This window comes from Phyllosticta citribraziliensis, assembly GCF_038025025.1.
Source record: "Phyllosticta citribraziliensis strain CPC 17464 chromosome Unknown J3D65scaffold_12, whole genome shotgun sequence".
Lineage (NCBI taxonomy): Eukaryota > Fungi > Ascomycota > Dothideomycetes > Botryosphaeriales > Phyllostictaceae > Phyllosticta > Phyllosticta citribraziliensis.
Window position 1 is genome coordinate 814,517 of NW_027117349.1, and position 15,767 is coordinate 830,283.

General features: G+C 56.0%; 7 protein-coding genes across 7 annotated transcripts; 3 read left to right on the forward strand and 4 right to left on the reverse strand.

Moving 5' to 3' along the window:
- Positions 1 to 69: 69 nt before the first annotated feature.
- J3D65DRAFT_560076 (uncharacterized protein) lies at positions 70 to 1,391 on the forward strand (the record flags this gene model as incomplete). Its single annotated transcript, XM_066797447.1, has 5 exons — positions 70 to 504; positions 558 to 624; positions 677 to 763; positions 817 to 1,020; positions 1,069 to 1,391. The coding sequence occupies 5 exons, from the start codon at positions 70 to 72 to the stop codon at positions 1,389 to 1,391; spliced, it is 1,116 nt and encodes a 371-aa protein (XP_066651395.1).
- A 1,115-nt stretch (positions 1,392 to 2,506) lies between these two features.
- On the forward strand, positions 2,507 to 3,125 carry J3D65DRAFT_638026 (uncharacterized protein; the record flags this gene model as incomplete). The annotated part of the gene is made up of 1 exon (XM_066801573.1): positions 2,507 to 3,125. A coding segment is annotated over exon 1 (351 nt), but the record flags the coding sequence as incomplete, so codon positions are not given.
- A 1,212-nt stretch (positions 3,126 to 4,337) lies between these two features.
- J3D65DRAFT_638032 (glutaminase A) lies at positions 4,338 to 7,461 on the forward strand. Its single transcript, XM_066801574.1, has 5 exons — positions 4,338 to 4,678; positions 4,743 to 4,843; positions 4,905 to 5,319; positions 5,368 to 6,495; positions 6,550 to 7,461. Exons 1-5 carry the CDS (start codon positions 4,496 to 4,498, stop codon positions 7,213 to 7,215), a joined length of 2,493 nt encoding a protein of 830 aa, XP_066651397.1. The 5' UTR covers positions 4,338 to 4,495; the 3' UTR covers positions 7,216 to 7,461.
- Positions 7,462 to 8,280: 819 nt separating this feature from the next.
- J3D65DRAFT_559796 (uncharacterized protein) lies at positions 8,281 to 9,477 on the reverse strand (the record flags this gene model as incomplete). Its single annotated transcript, XM_066797425.1, has 2 exons — positions 8,281 to 8,780; positions 8,832 to 9,477. 2 exons carry the CDS (start codon positions 9,475 to 9,477, stop codon positions 8,281 to 8,283), a joined length of 1,146 nt encoding a protein of 381 aa, XP_066651398.1.
- Positions 9,478 to 9,701: 224 nt separating this feature from the next.
- On the reverse strand, positions 9,702 to 11,268 carry J3D65DRAFT_638037 (calponin homology domain-containing protein). Its single transcript, XM_066801575.1, has 6 exons — positions 11,107 to 11,268; positions 10,944 to 11,015; positions 10,810 to 10,844; positions 10,675 to 10,752; positions 10,141 to 10,616; positions 9,702 to 10,089 (listed from the first exon to the last, which is right to left on the reverse strand). The coding sequence occupies exons 1-6, from the start codon at positions 11,118 to 11,120 to the stop codon at positions 10,030 to 10,032; spliced, it is 735 nt and encodes a 244-aa protein (XP_066651399.1). The 5' UTR covers positions 11,121 to 11,268; the 3' UTR covers positions 9,702 to 10,029.
- Positions 11,269 to 11,432: 164 nt separating this feature from the next.
- On the reverse strand, positions 11,433 to 13,573 carry J3D65DRAFT_638043 (uncharacterized protein). Its single transcript, XM_066801576.1, has 5 exons — positions 13,194 to 13,573; positions 12,811 to 13,143; positions 12,457 to 12,765; positions 12,098 to 12,402; positions 11,433 to 12,050 (listed from the first exon to the last, which is right to left on the reverse strand). The coding sequence occupies exons 1-5, from the start codon at positions 13,231 to 13,233 to the stop codon at positions 11,619 to 11,621; spliced, it is 1,419 nt and encodes a 472-aa protein (XP_066651400.1). The 5' UTR covers positions 13,234 to 13,573; the 3' UTR covers positions 11,433 to 11,618.
- Positions 13,574 to 13,675: 102 nt separating this feature from the next.
- J3D65DRAFT_606657 (uncharacterized protein) lies at positions 13,676 to 14,290 on the reverse strand (the record flags this gene model as incomplete). The annotated part of the gene is made up of 1 exon (XM_066798454.1): positions 13,676 to 14,290. The coding sequence occupies one exon, from the start codon at positions 14,288 to 14,290 to the stop codon at positions 13,676 to 13,678; it is 615 nt and encodes a 204-aa protein (XP_066651401.1).
- Positions 14,291 to 15,767: the final 1,477 nt, after the last annotated feature.

Below are 15,767 nucleotides of genomic sequence, written 5' to 3' on the forward strand. Positions count from 1 at the left end.
GGCCTTGAAAGATTTCACTCGCTCCTCTTCGCAAAAGCGCCTCTTCGTCATCCATCCTCGCCAGCCATCATGTCCACCTCGGCCACTCAAAACTACATCACCGAGGGTGATCTCAAGCGCACCGGCATTGCTTTCCTGGTCCTGACCACCACGGTCGTCATCGCTCGATTCGCCCTTCGCGTCTGGTGGAAGAAGCCGTTGCAGATTGAAGACGTGCTCGTCTTCATCTCCTACCTCTTCTTCTTGGCTCTGACCACATGCTACATCGTCGTGACGCCCTACATGTTTCGCGTATACGCCGTCGCTGAACGAAAAATGGATCCCTATCCGGAATTGGAGCAAGAGACAAACATTGTCATCCACGTCTTCTTCTTCTCGTCCATGCTTCTCTGGTGCACCCTCTGGTCCGTCAAGTTTTCTCTCCTGGCCCTCTACCGGCGATTGATGAATGGCCTGAAGGCCTACATCACCCTCTGGTGGTGCCTTGTCGTCTTTTGCGCATTGGTGAGTCTTCTTTCCCAACAAAAGACCATTGCGCCTGACATTGAACTCTACAGACTCTTGTTGGGGCCATCGTCTCAAATTTCACTTCGTGCAGCAGCATGCATGCGTGGTTCACGCCAGGTGGGTACTCACATGCTGCCGACTATGCGTTCTTTGCCAACTAATTTTCCAGGTCTCTGCGCGACCCCTCGGGACATTCAGGCCCAGATTGCGAGTCTTTACTACTCGTTCGCTGTCGACGTCCTGACTGACATAATGAGTATGTGCAACTTGCCTGCCGTTGTGTCAAGTCAATGCTGACCTGGGCGCTAGTCATGGTGCTCCCCATTCGCCTCATCTGGAATCTGCAGATGCCGCGTTCCGAGAAGTTCGGCATTGGTGGACTCTTCTGTGCTGCCCTCATTTGCGTGCTCTTCGCCATCCTGCGCGTCGTCCAGGTCGGTGTCAAGTCCAAGAGCAACAGCACTCCAAGCAGCTCCTGGCTTGCCTTGTGGGCAATCATCGAGGCTTCCATAGGTATGTCTCAGATGATGGCTGCCCAATGCGTACGCTAATTGACTGCAGCTGTCTGGATCGGATGCTGCCCTGCATTCGCTGCCTTCTGGCGCACCAAGCGCTCAGCTACTCGCGGCTACTCCAAGCCCAAGGAAAATCACAGCGGTAACTCGGACGAGCAAAATGCCCAGGCAGAGCAGGTTGTCGATCCCATTGGACTGCAGACCATGGCTAGCAGCCCCATCCCCAAGCGTACCAAAGGTCGCGTCAGCACGTACTGGGATGAGGCGCACAGTTCGCAAGAGGAGCTTGCAAAACAGGAATCGACGGGCGAGTCTGGCGGCATCTACGTCACCAGAAGCATAAGGGTGAGTGGGCGCCACCGTCGCTGAATTCCACTCCCCTTGTGACGAAGCACTGTGCTGATCTGATGAACCCCAGCAGGACTCGGTTGACGGATCCCACCGTGTTTGAAAGAAACACTGCGTCTTTCGCACATTCTGCCCTTGTCTTTTTCGTAATGGTCATCACGCAGAGTCTCTCCAGAAGGGTCACAAGCTTCGCATTGCTCGGCGATATTCGGGCCACCGGTACCAGGCGTTCATCAGAGAGTCGTTCGGACGCTATACCCTTTCTTACTGCTTTTCGACGCGGAGTGGGTGGAGGTCAGGTGGTTGCTGCTGGGCGCGTTCGAGTGGTCTTTGTTTCTCTTTTCTCCGCGTTCTTTTCTTCCATTTGCTGTTCATCCAACGGCCGTCGCTTCACAGCGTCTTTGCGACGACTCTTCCTTTCTGTTCACCTAATTTCGTTGCGCAAAGTACAAGAAGGTTGACGTGGCTGGCTGGCTGGCCGATTACATACGGGAAATGAGACTGCTGGTGTGGGCAGATCATGGTGGTTACGGATAGCTGTGCAGGCGGAGGCAGGCCATCACATAAAAGTTCAGTCAAGCAGGCGCTTGCGCATGCCCTCTGGTCTCTCTCGTGCTGCCATGTTTGCTTGAATAACGGAGCATCCTTCTCTGGCCCTGCTCATATACATGAGGCGTCCTTCAACCTCATTCACGAGTCTTGAGCATTGAGTGTTCGTACTTTACATTCGGACAACATGGTAAGACGCCCACTCTTTTCCTGCCCCTGTTCTATCCTTATCTTCGAGCTCAGCCTCAAAGCTTGCACATCCATATTCGTCTACTTCCCGCACGCAAGTCTCCTGCTTCATGCATACCCAGGCAGACAAATGCTTTCCATGACTCTGCCTCGTCAATTGCTCCTGCTGCGGTGAGCAATTACTATCGCCTGATCACTGACATGAACATTTATGATCTTCAATGAGAAAAAAATAAGTGCAGAATAATGGATGGATGGGTGTCTTTTTGAGAAATGCTACATGCAAGATGAAGACCTTTGCATAGCATGCACGCCATTGTGACAGCTTAAGGCTTACAAAATCATGGGTGCTGTTGTTGGGTAGTGGTGGCTGCTGGCTCGGACTTGGTGACAACGAGGGGAGAATCAAAGTCAGTGTTGTTCACCGATTGACGGCGATGACGGCGAGCTACTGCAACTGGACATGGCAGGCACAGACTGTCATATATCCGGCTTAAGCCCTTTGCGTGGAGTATTTCGCTGTATGCTGAGTCCCGCCAACGGGCAATATTCGCGGCTTGCGCCTTCCTCTGGAGAAATCACGAAAAGCTTGAGAGACGACACTCCACATCATCCTCCGACCAACACCAGACAGGGCACAAATCACCCACCCAAACGGAAATAACCATGCCAACCTACAGAAACATCACACTCTCGCTGCGGTCCAGCGTAGCCGACACGGCACCACTCATCGAATACCCTCCCCCCGCCGACTCGCCCGTGAAGCTCGAAGACGCACACCGCCGCAGCGCCGCCGTCTACGTGCCAGCCATGCCCAAGCTCACGTTCTGGATCGCGTACCACATCAAGCGGCCAATCCCGGCCGACGTGCACTACTTTGTCTTCAAGCTGTACATGGAAGGGCGCCTGGTGGTCACGTGGGGAGCGGGCGAGGAAGACGGGTGGAAGGGCAAGGCCATGTTCGGGCTGTTTGAGAACAAGGAGTGGCGCAGCGGGCTGGAGAAGCGTGCGTTTGCGTTTGGCGACTTGCGAGAGCAGGAGGGAGGCGAGGTGGTTGATCGGGAGACGGACCACCGCGAGCGGTTCCTCGAGGTGCGCGTTTTCAGGGCCGTCGCCAGGCGCAGGGTCGCCAAGGAGGTTATGAGGCTGGAGGACACCGAGGTTGGTCGCGATGGCGCGGGAGATGTCGAGTACGTCTTGTCCTTCGATGCGTCCCGAGGCCGCGTTGGCGGGCTTCTGGAGAGGGTGTGCTGCATGCATGACTTGCTTACTTACTGACGGGCTGCTGACAGGCTTGTCAATGCTGGGACGCCGCAGCGAGACGACCCCAGACGCTTCTACGAGTACGCTTTGCGCGACGCGCTGGCCGAGCCGTTTGCCGTGTTCAAATACTACTACCGCACTTTGAGTGAGTCGACTACAGTTTCCATCTCGGCGCCAGGTACTGACGAGCAACAGGTCAGCTCAAGGCCCTGGGAGTACTGCCAAACAAGAAACTCGATGAGGAGCAGGAAGATGAGCCTGTTATTGAGACTGGCAATGGCTTCGAACAACTGGACTTTAATTTTCTCCCATCGGCAGAGGCTCCGACGCCGTCAGAGAGACGTCCTGACTCTCGCACTAGCATCAGGCTGGTAAATGATTCTACTGCAGGAATGAGAAAGAACGGAGAGGAAGAGGAAGAGGACGAACGCTTCTACGAAGACGCGCCAGACGCAGCGTCCATTCGCTTGAAGCGTCTCAGCTTTCCGCCAACAACGCGCATGGATCCTCCGCAGGTACAGAGGTCCGGCAGCCCTACCAAGACGCATATTGCGAGTCGCAACGCTTCGCCAGCGCCGACGGTTGGAGGATACTGCGATGCCCCAGACAGCGTGGACGGTGCGGACGGAGCAGTGGGCGTGGAGTGGCTCAGGCACGGGCCGAGCCCGGTTGAGAGGGAGGAGGTTGAGTCGAGGGAGGTCGAATCGCCAGGACCAAGAAAGGCGTCAGGCGGATTCTTCAAGGACACGATTCGACGAGTGGTGGGACGGCACAAGCGGGTGCGGTCGAACTGATATATCGAGCTGGAGATGGAGTGTGGGGACGGGCGATTGGTGGGTCCAGGTCGGCGTCGGGTCGCAACGTCATGGCTGGAGCTTGGGGAGCGCCTGACCCCAGAGCTCGACCCCTGCTCTCTGGAAACGTTCTGTAAGGTCGACGACCCAACCCCCGACGAACCGCCTTGGGGAAACTCTCTCTCTGTCTGTTCACCCGACTCCTCTCCATCTCCTCCTTCCATCGCTCGCGTCGTGTCTTGGAATTGAATCCATCCTTCGTCTGTTTTGTTGCTTGTACTGTACCGCACTGTACAGCTTCTAGTGCCCGTGCTCCCCCGCCCTGCAGATATGCGGCCGTCCGGAGCTGTGCTGCTTGCAGCTGCAGCGCTGCTCACAGGCATTGTAGACTCGTCGAACCTCTCTCCCCCCGTCTTGCCGCTCACCGTCCGCACCCCCTACTTCAGCACCTGGTTAAACAATGCTCGCGAAGAGCCCTGGTCCAAATGGCCCATGTTCTGGACCGGCGATTCGGTACGACGGCCTAGCTTCCCTTTCTGACGCCATCACGGCACTTTTGCTCACACTTGCCCAACAGATTGGCTTTGCCGTGCTGGCATCGGTCCCAGAAACCCACACCGTCTACCCGCTGCTCGGCCGTCCCCACGATTCCCTAGACCCATCCGGTCGCGGAGAGGGGTATGTCATGCCCCGCCTGTGCTCTGTCTGCCCTCTCCAATTGACACCCTGGGACCTGCAGATACAACGTTTCGCGCGCCGTTTACAAGGGCGCCAAGTATGACGCCTCGACGACCAACTTGACCTACCACATCCCCTCGCCCCGCAACGATGCCCGCCCCGTCGAGCTGACGCTGTCCTTTCTCTCGCCCATCACGCCCACCTCGACTCGCCGCCAGGCCATTCCTGCCTCCTACATCAGCGTACATGTCACGGGCAGCTTCGACATTGACGTTTATATCGACGTCAATGGGCAATGGGTCAGTGGGCACCGCGGTGCTAGGATTGTCTGGGGCCTCGACCACAGCCAGTTTGACCAGAAGCACGGACTGAAGACGTGGAAGGTCAGGAGGGAAGAGGAACTGCTCTTCACCGAGAGCCGTGGCGGAGGCAATGCGCAGGCCGAATGGGGCACGCTCCATTTTACTGCTCCGTCGGTACGTGGACCTGCTTGTGAGGGACAACACCAGGGCTGACTTGAGTAGGATGTCCGCCACGAGAGCGGCACTTCTGCCCTTCTCCGCCAGCGCTTTTCGGCAACGGGAACGCTGCAGAATGAAGTCGACCACAGCTTCCGCAGCATCATGGACGAGGAGCCCGTGTTTGCCTTTGCCAAGTCGTTCAGGCTTTCTGGGAACCATTCTACCGACAGCGTCGTCTTTACGCTCGCCCACATCCAGGACCCGGTCGTTCAGTTTGCCTCTGCACGGGGCCTGACGATGATGCGGCCGCTGTGGAAATCGTGGTTCTGGACTGAAGAAGAGCTGCTGACCTACCATTACTTTGACTACCAAAACGCCGTCACTCTGGCCGCCAACTACTCGGATCAGCTCGCCGTCGATGCGTATCAATCCGGCTCGCAGAGCTATGTCGATATTGTGGCGCTCAGCGCTCGTCAGGTCATGGGTGCAACCAGCTTCTCCGGGACGCCCGAGGCACCGCTGCTTTTCCTCAAGGAAATATCGTCCAACGGCAACTCGCAGACCGTCGACGTCATTTTCCCCGCGTGGCCATTCTTCCTGTACACGAATCCTCGCTGGGGCGCCTGGCTGCTGGAGCCACTGATCGAGCACATGAACAGTGGCCAGTATCCCAACGACTACTCGATGCACGACCTCGGCTCCAGCTTCCCCAACATGACGGGCCACGCCGACGGCAACGACGAGTACATGCCCGTCGAGGAGTGCGGCGACATGCTCATCATGGGCACGTCGCTGGTCAACTCGATGCTGTACGCTGCGGACGGAAAGACGCAGTCGCGCTGGTCCACCACGGGCGTCGACTTTGACTTTGACGAGCAGACCATGAGTCCCATTTCGTTGCAGGACGGCTACGTCGATGGCATCGACGGCATCGACGCCAGCTGGGGCGGCGGTGCGAAGGGCGCCAAAAAGGCGTACAAGTGGCTCAGCAGGAGCTACCAGCTGTGGAAGCAGTGGACCGGCTATCTCGTCGAATTCAGCCTGCGTCCCCACAACCAGCTGTCCACGGACGACTTTGCCGGATGGTTGGCTCTCCAGACGAACCTCGCTCTCAAGGGCATTGTGGGCATCAAGGCCATGAGTGAGCTGGCTGCGACGGTTGACGAGCAAGCTGATGTCAAGTACTACCAGGTACGTTTGTTGTGCTGTGAGGTAGAAGTGAGCAGATACTGACGTGCAGAGCAGAACATTTCGGACGTGTACATCAAGAAGTGGCAGGAATACGGCATCTCACGCGACGGCTCGCACGCCAAACTCGCCTACGACTGGTACGGCAGCTGGACGACGCTGTACTCGCTCTACGCCGACGCGCTGCTCTGCTTCCACCCGACCCTCACATCCAACTCGTCGTCCTTCTCCGAACCCCACCTCCACCACCAACAGCAACAAGCTCCGCTAGCGGGCACAGCCCGCTCTCCCCCCTCAACCGACTTCATCCCTCACCACATCTACGAGCTGCAGAGCACATGGTACGCGGCCGTGACGCAAAAATACGGGCTCCCGCTCGACTCGCGGCACCTGTACACCAAATCCGACTGGGAGTTTGAAGCGGCGGCCGTCACGTCGCGGCGCGTGCGCGCCGGCATCCTCGACTCGGTGGCGCGCTGGCTCAACGAGACGGTCACGGACCGCCCCTTCACCGATCTTTACAACACCGAGGGCGACGGCGGCTTTCCCGGCCCGAATTTCTTTGCTAGACCCGTCGTCGGGGGCCATTTTGCGTTTTTGGCGCTCGAGAGGGCTTGTGGGGGCCATTTGGGCGAGAGCGGGTATGTCGGGTGGGAGGAGAGTGGTGGTGGTCATGGCGGGGAGGAGGGAGGTGAGGAGTTGCGCGGTGACGGTGAGCTTTGAGGGGATGGGATGGCTGGTCTTGGATTGAATGAAAGGGTTTGGATGGCCACAAGGAAGATGCGCAATTGGTAGAACTCTTTGGTGGTTGGCTGGCTTGGTTCTCTTTTTGTATGTACGTCGCACATCGTCGCTCAGACTTTGTTGTCCGCCCGCTGTCCACCTGTCGATCAACAGTTGAATCGATGGGATGGGTGTTGGAGAAGCACATGCGCACTGCTGCTGCTTGCCAGCCCGTCTTCCTGCCTGCCTGCTTGCCTGTCTTTGGTACGTCTAGCCCTTCTCCACCCATCGTTTCTGTCTCCAGTCTTGATGTGCCATTCTTGATGTGCCGGATGGCGCTTCGCGCATGACTCTACTTGCTTCCTGGTCTTCCTGGTCTCTATCCATGTGCCTTGTCTGTCTGTGGGCATTCCAGCCCGTGCCCTCAGCTGCCCTGTCCGTATATCTATCCACAGCACCAGCAGACGCGTAGGCAGGCACTTGGGCAGGGAAGCAGACACGACACGACACGACAGAGAATCCGTACAAAAAGTTCCCCCCCATCGATCGACAGAGATCACTCAACAGATGACACACAAAAGTCAAAGTCAAGGGGGGAAGGAAAAAAAATTAGGAGAAAAAGAGAGAAGAAATGGACATGTCCGTGCTTTTGTCTACCTGGCTGGCCTACGCTACCTACCTGCGCCATCGCAACGCAATCGTGCCTCCTTGCTACCTTGCTGTTTCTTCGTACATATATGTACAGTACATGTGCTCTGCTCGCGCTGTTGACGTTCTGTTGGGCGGTTTTGAGGGGGGCGTCATCCCGTGGTGATGGTGGAACTAGGTGTGTTGATTGAGGGAATAAGGAGGGAGAGAAGAGAGGATAAGAGAGGATAAGAGAGAGAGAGAGAGAGGGATAAAGAGAGAGAAAGAGGAACGAAGAGAGAGAGAGAGAGAAAAAGAAAGGGGGGAGCAAAAGAACAGTGGTATCTTACAAACAATCCATCACCTTCCCTGCACCCATCCACCCATCCATCCCATCCCGCCCAAGCATAGTCCAACCACAGGCACCCAACACACCGCCTACGAAATCTTCTTGATCCGATTCTTCGCCACGTCAATCTTGCCGCCGACCCTCTCGACATCGTCGTCCAGCATGCGCAGCATCTCGGTCTGCAGCTGCAGCTCGTCGTTGATCTGCACGCCCATCTCGCGCATGCGCCGCAGCGCCTTGGTCAAGTCGACCACGTCCTCGTCCTGCTCGCTCATGATCTGCTTCTGCAGCTGCAGCACGCCCGAGTTGTCGAGCTCGCGGGTACGTGCCGTTTCCTGGGGGGCGCCGAGCGTGCGGCGTGAGGTCGTCGTCGTCGTCGAGGAGCCGTTGCCGTTGTGAAAGAGGTGCGCCTTGTCTGCGGGATTGGCGGCGGCGCCGGCCGTCGATGATGTCGACGATGACGGCGCGTTGGCGGTCGATATGTTCTTCACGACCATGGCCGACAGCACGCCCTCGAGGCCCTCCTTCTCCTTGCGCGCCGACGCAATCAGGTCGCGGCGGCGCCGCAGCTCGCCCTCGCCCAGCCTGTCTCCGTACGGAAACATGTCGTCGCTGAAGCCGCGCTGATGCTGGTTTCCACCTCCCTTCTTCCTGCCATTGCCGTTGTTGCTCTCTGCTCCACCCCCGAGAACCCGCAGCCCCTCGTCCAGCGCCGCAATCAGCGTCCCCGCCAGCACGAGGCCCTTCTTCGCCGCGGCGCCCGCCTCGTGCTGCGCCTGCGCGCTCTGCGCCTGCTCGCGGCGGGTCAGCGCCACCCGCGCTGCGTGCAGCTGCCCCTTGAGCTCCTGGAAGACGCTCAACCACGTCGCGGCATCGCGCACGCTGACGCCGCCGCCTATCCCAGGCCCCGCTGCAGATGAGGCTCCCTCGCTCTTCCGCTGTCCGCTGGTCCCCAGGTCCAGAAAGGTCCGCCACGCGCTGCTGTGCCGCCACCGCGCGTCCGGGTCGTTTTCAATCGCGCGCAGGTACGCCTCCAGCGCGACGCGCCGCTGCTCCGTGAGCTGCGGGTTGTTGACGGTGCGCGCGAACCACGACTTGGCCGGCAAGGGCGCGGGCGGCGGCGCGCCCGTCTGCGCCGTCAGCGTGTCGTGCAGCTTGACAAAGTCGGTGTAGCGTTTGGGCAGCTTCAGCGTGCGCAGCGGCTGGCGGATGCTGATGTTGTAGATGGTGAAGGGCTTGGCCGTGCTCGAGACGGTCGTGGTCGGGATGCTGATGTCGAGAGGCATGGTCTGGTCGTTTGGAGCGAGGTTGTGTGCGTGCGGTGATGAGGCGAGGTCGTCGAGAGTGGGAGGGGAGGTGGAGAGGTCGACCGGGAAGATGGCTGGAGGAGGGCGGGTGGCTTGGACGAAGTGGAGGGGTCCTGCCAAAAGTGTCACGGCAGCATCGAAGACGGCGTCGGTGGTGTAAAGCAAGGAATTGATTTCAGCTTCAAAGGTGGTGGTGTCGTGTGTTGTTGTTTAGTGGAGCAGCTGTCCAAGCCCGCGGTCCACGTGCGTCATACGCCAGGCGATCCATCCGAGGACTCAGACGCGGAGCCATCGCCTAGGTACATAGGTTGTCCAGACCGCACTGTGAAATAGCATCCCTTGATGCTTTTCACCGCCTAGCAAAATGACTACACGAATGCCCAACCTCTCAATCGCCCACGCAAAGAAACTCTCTATCTCTTCTTGTCCCCATCCACCGCCAGTCGGCAGGGTATTTATTAAACGGCCGACTTGACCCCATGCAATGCATCCCAAAGCTCCACCTCACGTCTAGCTCCGTGAGACGCCACACTAAAAGGTCTCCTCCTCGACCTCCTCGGCCTCGGCCTCGGCCGGGATTTCAAAGCCCTCCTGGGATTTTCGTCAGTAGGCCGGATCTGAGAGTGGCGCTGGGTCGCATACCTCTGTCGAGTAGAGAATGGTCTGGATCTGCTTGAGAATGCCCTCCTCCTTCTCCAGCTCGGGATCCGTCTCCATGGCGTTCTGGATGAGAAGTTCTATGTCTCTGAGCTTGGAAAAGTAAAAGTCGCGCTCCCGCTCCAAGCCAGCCACCGTCTCCTTGAGCGCGCTGTTTTCCTGGGTGAGAGCAGTGGTCTGGGCACTGGACTGCGGAGTGCGGGCTCTTGTCGCACCGGTGTTGCTAACGGCCGCTGGTCGGCGTGCGGTGGAGGAGGCGGTGCGGGGAGCAGCGGCTGGAGCACCGCCAGCTGGAGCACCGGAAGCCTTGCGGCGGGCGACGGCGTCGTAGTCACCACCGGGGAAGTTTTGGTCCCAGTACCTCTTGCTGAATTGAAGGAAGTCGAGGTTGTCCTGCATCTTGCACTTGACGAGCGACTCGACATGTATCGGCCTGTCAACGCCATGCTTCTGGAAGGTGTCTACAAAGGGCCCACCGTCAGCATCAAGGCGAGAGACACACACGCGAGAGTGCCTTACTCTGAAGAACCTTGAAGTTCTGTAGATATTGGTATTCGGTGTTGACGTTGAACTTGACGCGGGACATGGGGACATCGACTGTCGATGGGGGTCAGCCGATATGCAGGACACGGATCGCAGGTAAGGGGCACGCACGGAAGATGCTGTCGAAGATCTGGCAATAGGGAGCTCTGCAGTTGTGAGTTAGCAAGATGGTCATTTCTCGTGTGACTGCCAACGCGGGGCACGGAGCAGGGGCTTGGGAAAGGGTTGGGAGGGGAAAGACTTGCCCGCTGCCGCACTGCTCAACCTTCGTAAGGTTCAGCTGGAGGAGGTTGTTGACCCAAGCCAGCAACTCTTGCCTGCGAGTACCGTTAGCTGGGGCGTTGGACAGAGGGCGGCGAAGGAGCACGGCTAGTGCGACAAAGTGTAGCCAGGCCGAGTCAACCCTACCTTGATTCTCCCATGATGGCGTGCGTGTGTGAGGATATCGGATGTGGTACCAAGGATGCGGAGTGCGCAGGTCGAGGGCGCAGGAAGAGACGAGAAGGGGACGGTGGTGGAGGCACTGGATGGCGGGGAGGTGCGACGGGGGGTTGCGAGGGGATGTTTTGATGTTAATTGTTTGCGATCAATTCAGCGTCGCGACAGGACTGGACCTGGCCCTCAGGCCGCCAACCGGCAAAACCGCGGCTGCTCGGGGCCTCCCGGCTGCTCCATGTCACTCCACTCTTGCCATTTGATGCCTGTCACCCATCACAACAGCTTGCAGATTTTTTTGCCATGGACCCAAACGCTGTACCATTACTGAGACGCTAGCTACGCGCAACGAGAGATATTCCCTTTTCAAACCCAGCAAAACCAGCCCATATCCAAACTATAACACATCCGCCTGAGCGATTTTCCGTGTAAAGGGTATCTATCAACTCCAATCCTCAATCGAATCCCACTCCCGAACTATCCCCTCAACCCGACGGCTTGGGGTTGTACGCGCCGTAATAGTCACCGTTGCCTTCGCGGTGTCCGTTTCCATTTCCATTCTCCTTGTGGTGGGGATCGTCCTCCGCGTAGTTGGGTGGCAGGCCACTCGTCGGCTTCCTCATCCTCTTGACCTCACCAAACACGGCCGCAATCATGTACACCACCCAGATGACGCCCGCTATCACGCCATACGTGACGGTGTACCTCTTTTGAGTGTTGCCGGCGAGCTTGAGACCGAGGCCACCATTGATCACTCCCAAGGTGATGAGAATACGACCAAGCCAGATGTGGAGCTGTGACCAAAAAGTGCGACCTCCGTATTTCTTGAAGAGCACGTGGTGCAACCACCCAAATATGGGCTGGAAGAAGAGGAACACAAACAGAACCACACCGATGATGGGGTGGTACTCTTTCATCTACAAGTCGTCAGCAAGACCTTCCGCATGATGCCTTTTCCACTTACATAATCCTCCTGCGTTGCTAGGTATACACCCAGTCCGAAACCTGCAACGTACAAACCGTACGAGAAGATTTGCATCGCAGCATGGAACCAGACCAACCCAGGGAAACTAAACACCCGAATGCTGATGGCACCAGCTGGGAAAAAGACGGCCCAAGCCAGGCAGGCAACCACGCCGTGAGCGGTTTGAATCCTCCTCATGCGACGAATCTCCGCCTGGAAACCCTGTCCAAGCTGATTGGCACCATTTGCGTTTGCGCAGTCGTCCTCTGCCCGGTTGAAGCCGCCAAATCCACCGAATCCACTGCCTGAAAATGGTGAGCCGGAGGGAAAACTAGAGGGGAATCCTGCAGGGGACGAACCAGAACCAGGACCACCCGAACCCGAACCAGACCCGGAGTTACTTGAGCCAGAGCCGTTTGACGAACCAGAGTTAGTGGGGCAAGAGTTGGAAGTCGTCGCACCAGCCGCAGTGAATGGGTTTGCGGTGCTACCTCCCTTGGCCTGAGAAAAGTCCCAAGTAAAGCTACCGTAATTGTCGGCGTGCTTGGAAATGTCGGCATTCGGGTCATCAGTGTTCAAAGAGCTTCCTGCGAGAGCGGCATGGATCCACTGCGCCGAACTGGATGTGAAATCCATGCTACCACCATTCCATGTCCCCGCGTTGGAGACTTGCTGCCGTTAGCCTGGAACTGGAAAAAAAGCAACCGACGCACCTTTGAAGTAGGCAGTCATGGTGTTGCCGCTGACACCAGTATTCTCAAGGATGGTAATTTCGGTGCTGCTGTCGTACTTGGGTTCCGAATGGCCAGACGACAACCTCGGAGACACGGTCACATTCTGGCCGTTGGCAGATGTGTACATAATGAAGATGCGGGAACCAGTCATGGAGCTTCCCTGGCCCAAGGCGATGTAGGAGTACGATGTTGGGCCGCTCATGGACAGGAAAATGTCTCCATTGCCAGAGTTGACTGTGGCTTCGGGGATGTTGAGGCCAAAGCAGGTATCACCTGCACAGTTATTTGAGATTTGGGCATACGCTGTGGAGGCTGCTCTCAAGTCAGTCTGAGCACCACAAGAACAAAGGTTGCGTTCATACCGAGCCCGGCAAGGGCAACAGCAGCAATGTTGGACCTCATTGCGAAGACGCTCAGAGCGCAAACTACAAGCAAGAATCGGCCAGGCGGTGGGGATGGGAGAGTGAATGATTAAGTACCGGTAGTGGTCGAGGGAGTTGGAAGGTTTGTTAGTCCCCTTGGCTAGTGGATTACAGGGTGCAAAGGGGGCGTGAGAAGTGGTCTGGCGGGGCGGCCAGGCGTACTTATTCCTCCGAGAACAAAGCCAGGTGTGGGAAAGGGCATCGACGACGGCAGAGGCGGTGCGTCAACAGGCGAGCTTAGCTCCATGACAGGGAAGCTTTTGTTGACCAAAAACGACTTTCCCTGTGGTCCCAAGGGCTGCGGGGACCCGATGACGGGGGACGTCTGAGAAGTCAAACGCTTGTTTGCAATGCCAGATGAATCTGCCACGCGTCCCGAGTAGCTCGGCGTCGGAGACGCACCATCAGCTTACACTACGCTGCTACAGTCGGGTCTCCAAGGATTGAGGCGTGGTGTGCAGAGCCAGCGGACAGCAGCCAGCAAGGGATCGCGGCGTGCGACGTGCGCGGCCACTATCACGACGTGCCGTTTTGGTCATTGACGCGATCCTGCATGAGTAACTGCTCGACAGCGACTGGGCCGGTGGAATGCCCATCCATCTGCACAGCGGCGTCAAGGCTGTGTTTGTGTTTGCTGGTTGGCCAAGCGCCCGCCGGCTTGGCCTCTTGACTCGACGTCCGTCGTCGACCGTTGCGACCACCTCACGACCATCCATGTCTTGGGTTCCCGCTCCGCCCGCGGTCATCATGCCTGTGCTGATAGGACCGCAGGCGCATCCCAAGAATTCTCCTTCGTATTCCCAATGGACGCTCCCAATCTCCAAGTCTGTTCTTCGGACCGCAGAAATCTCCTGCCCTGCCCTGCGCTGTCCCGCTGGCGTCCGCCAAGCCTCGCCCAACATGGCAGTAAGCTGAGCGGCCATGACGTCCGGACGCAGCGCCAAGTCGACTGAAACTCCTCTCCCATCCGACGACACGCAATGGGGCTTAGCCAGAGGGACATCGCTGTTGCTATCCGTCCAACTACGCTGCAGCATGTCGAAGCCGCATCTCCACCTCAGGCCAACACCTACCTCCCTCTGTATAGCTGCCCTGGCTCGGCCGAGCCCCAGCAATCTGCACCCTTTGAGGGTGCGCGCGCCCTGATCCGCGCTGAATGAGTCCCCAGCAACTGATTCAGCTCCTGTTGGCAATGACTCTGGTCGTTCGTTGTTCGGGGAAGCTCGAGCTCCCCGAATCCCCAGATTATAACTTTAAATTTCGCGTGCTCAGAGCCGGGGCAACCGACGCGCTCGCCTCTCAGAATCCATAGACTGCCCCCACGCCTTGGACTGTGGCGCCAAGCTGACCGCCGGCTGTGCAGCGACCCATTGCGACCATGTTCAAGCCTGAATCTGTCCGCGGAAACAAACTGACAAAGTAAGATGAGAGAACTGAAGACTCCATTTAAGGCTACTCTAAGAGCTATCTATATACTGCTGAAACCACCAGGGGGAGCAGTAGCTGGTGCTAACTGCTGATGAGTCCTGAACTCATTAAGACGCGTAAAGCTAACAGACAAGCATATCTTAACTAAAGTAGCAAGTCATCATCTAGATAAGCTACAGTTATCTAGGCGAACTGTAGCTGAGACGACGCAATAGGAGACTACTTAGTATTATTATATAGGACTACTAATACACCCCCTAGGATAAGAAAAGAGATAGTTATAATAGAGTAGATATATAAGTAGTTATATTAACTAAATAGAAAACTTACTATATTAGTCTATACCTAATAAGGTTATAAAAGCAGTAGTACTTAACTATTACTAATACTTTAGTAAGCCTATCTATAATTATCTTATTAGTAGAGATATAAGAGATAGTTGTAGTTCTATCTATAACTACCTACTTAATATACTAGTAGTATAGATTAATATATTTTATAGCAGTATTAAACTCTATACTATTAGTAAATTAGACGGCGTTCTTATTATTATTATAGAGCTAGATTAGTTAAGTATTAGGGCCCTTATAACCTATTTTAGTAAGAACTTAAGTTATCTAGATAGCTTATTTAATAGTAGGAGTAAGGTTAATAAACTTAGCTTCTATTATAGATATACTAATAAGCTTCTATCTCCTACTCTTTATATATAGTAAACCGCCTAAAGCTATAATAATATAGCCTAATAAGGACTAATAAGTATCTAGATTATTAGTAAAAGCAGCATCTATATAGATTTATAAGCTAAGAGTGCTATTATTACTAGGGCGCAGAATAATTCTATAATTATATATACCCTATAAGTATTAAAGGACTTAGTAAGTAGTAGTAAGGTATTTATTTAATAGGTTATAGGTGTATTATAAGAGACAAGTAGTAGGGAAAAGAATAGCTAGGTAGTATCTTATTATACACTATATAAGTAAGCTAATAATCTTACTATAAAGCTATTAATAGTCTAGGTTATTCTTACTATTATATGCGCGTAATTTATAGGAATCTATTAGTATAAGGACGCGCGCGGTA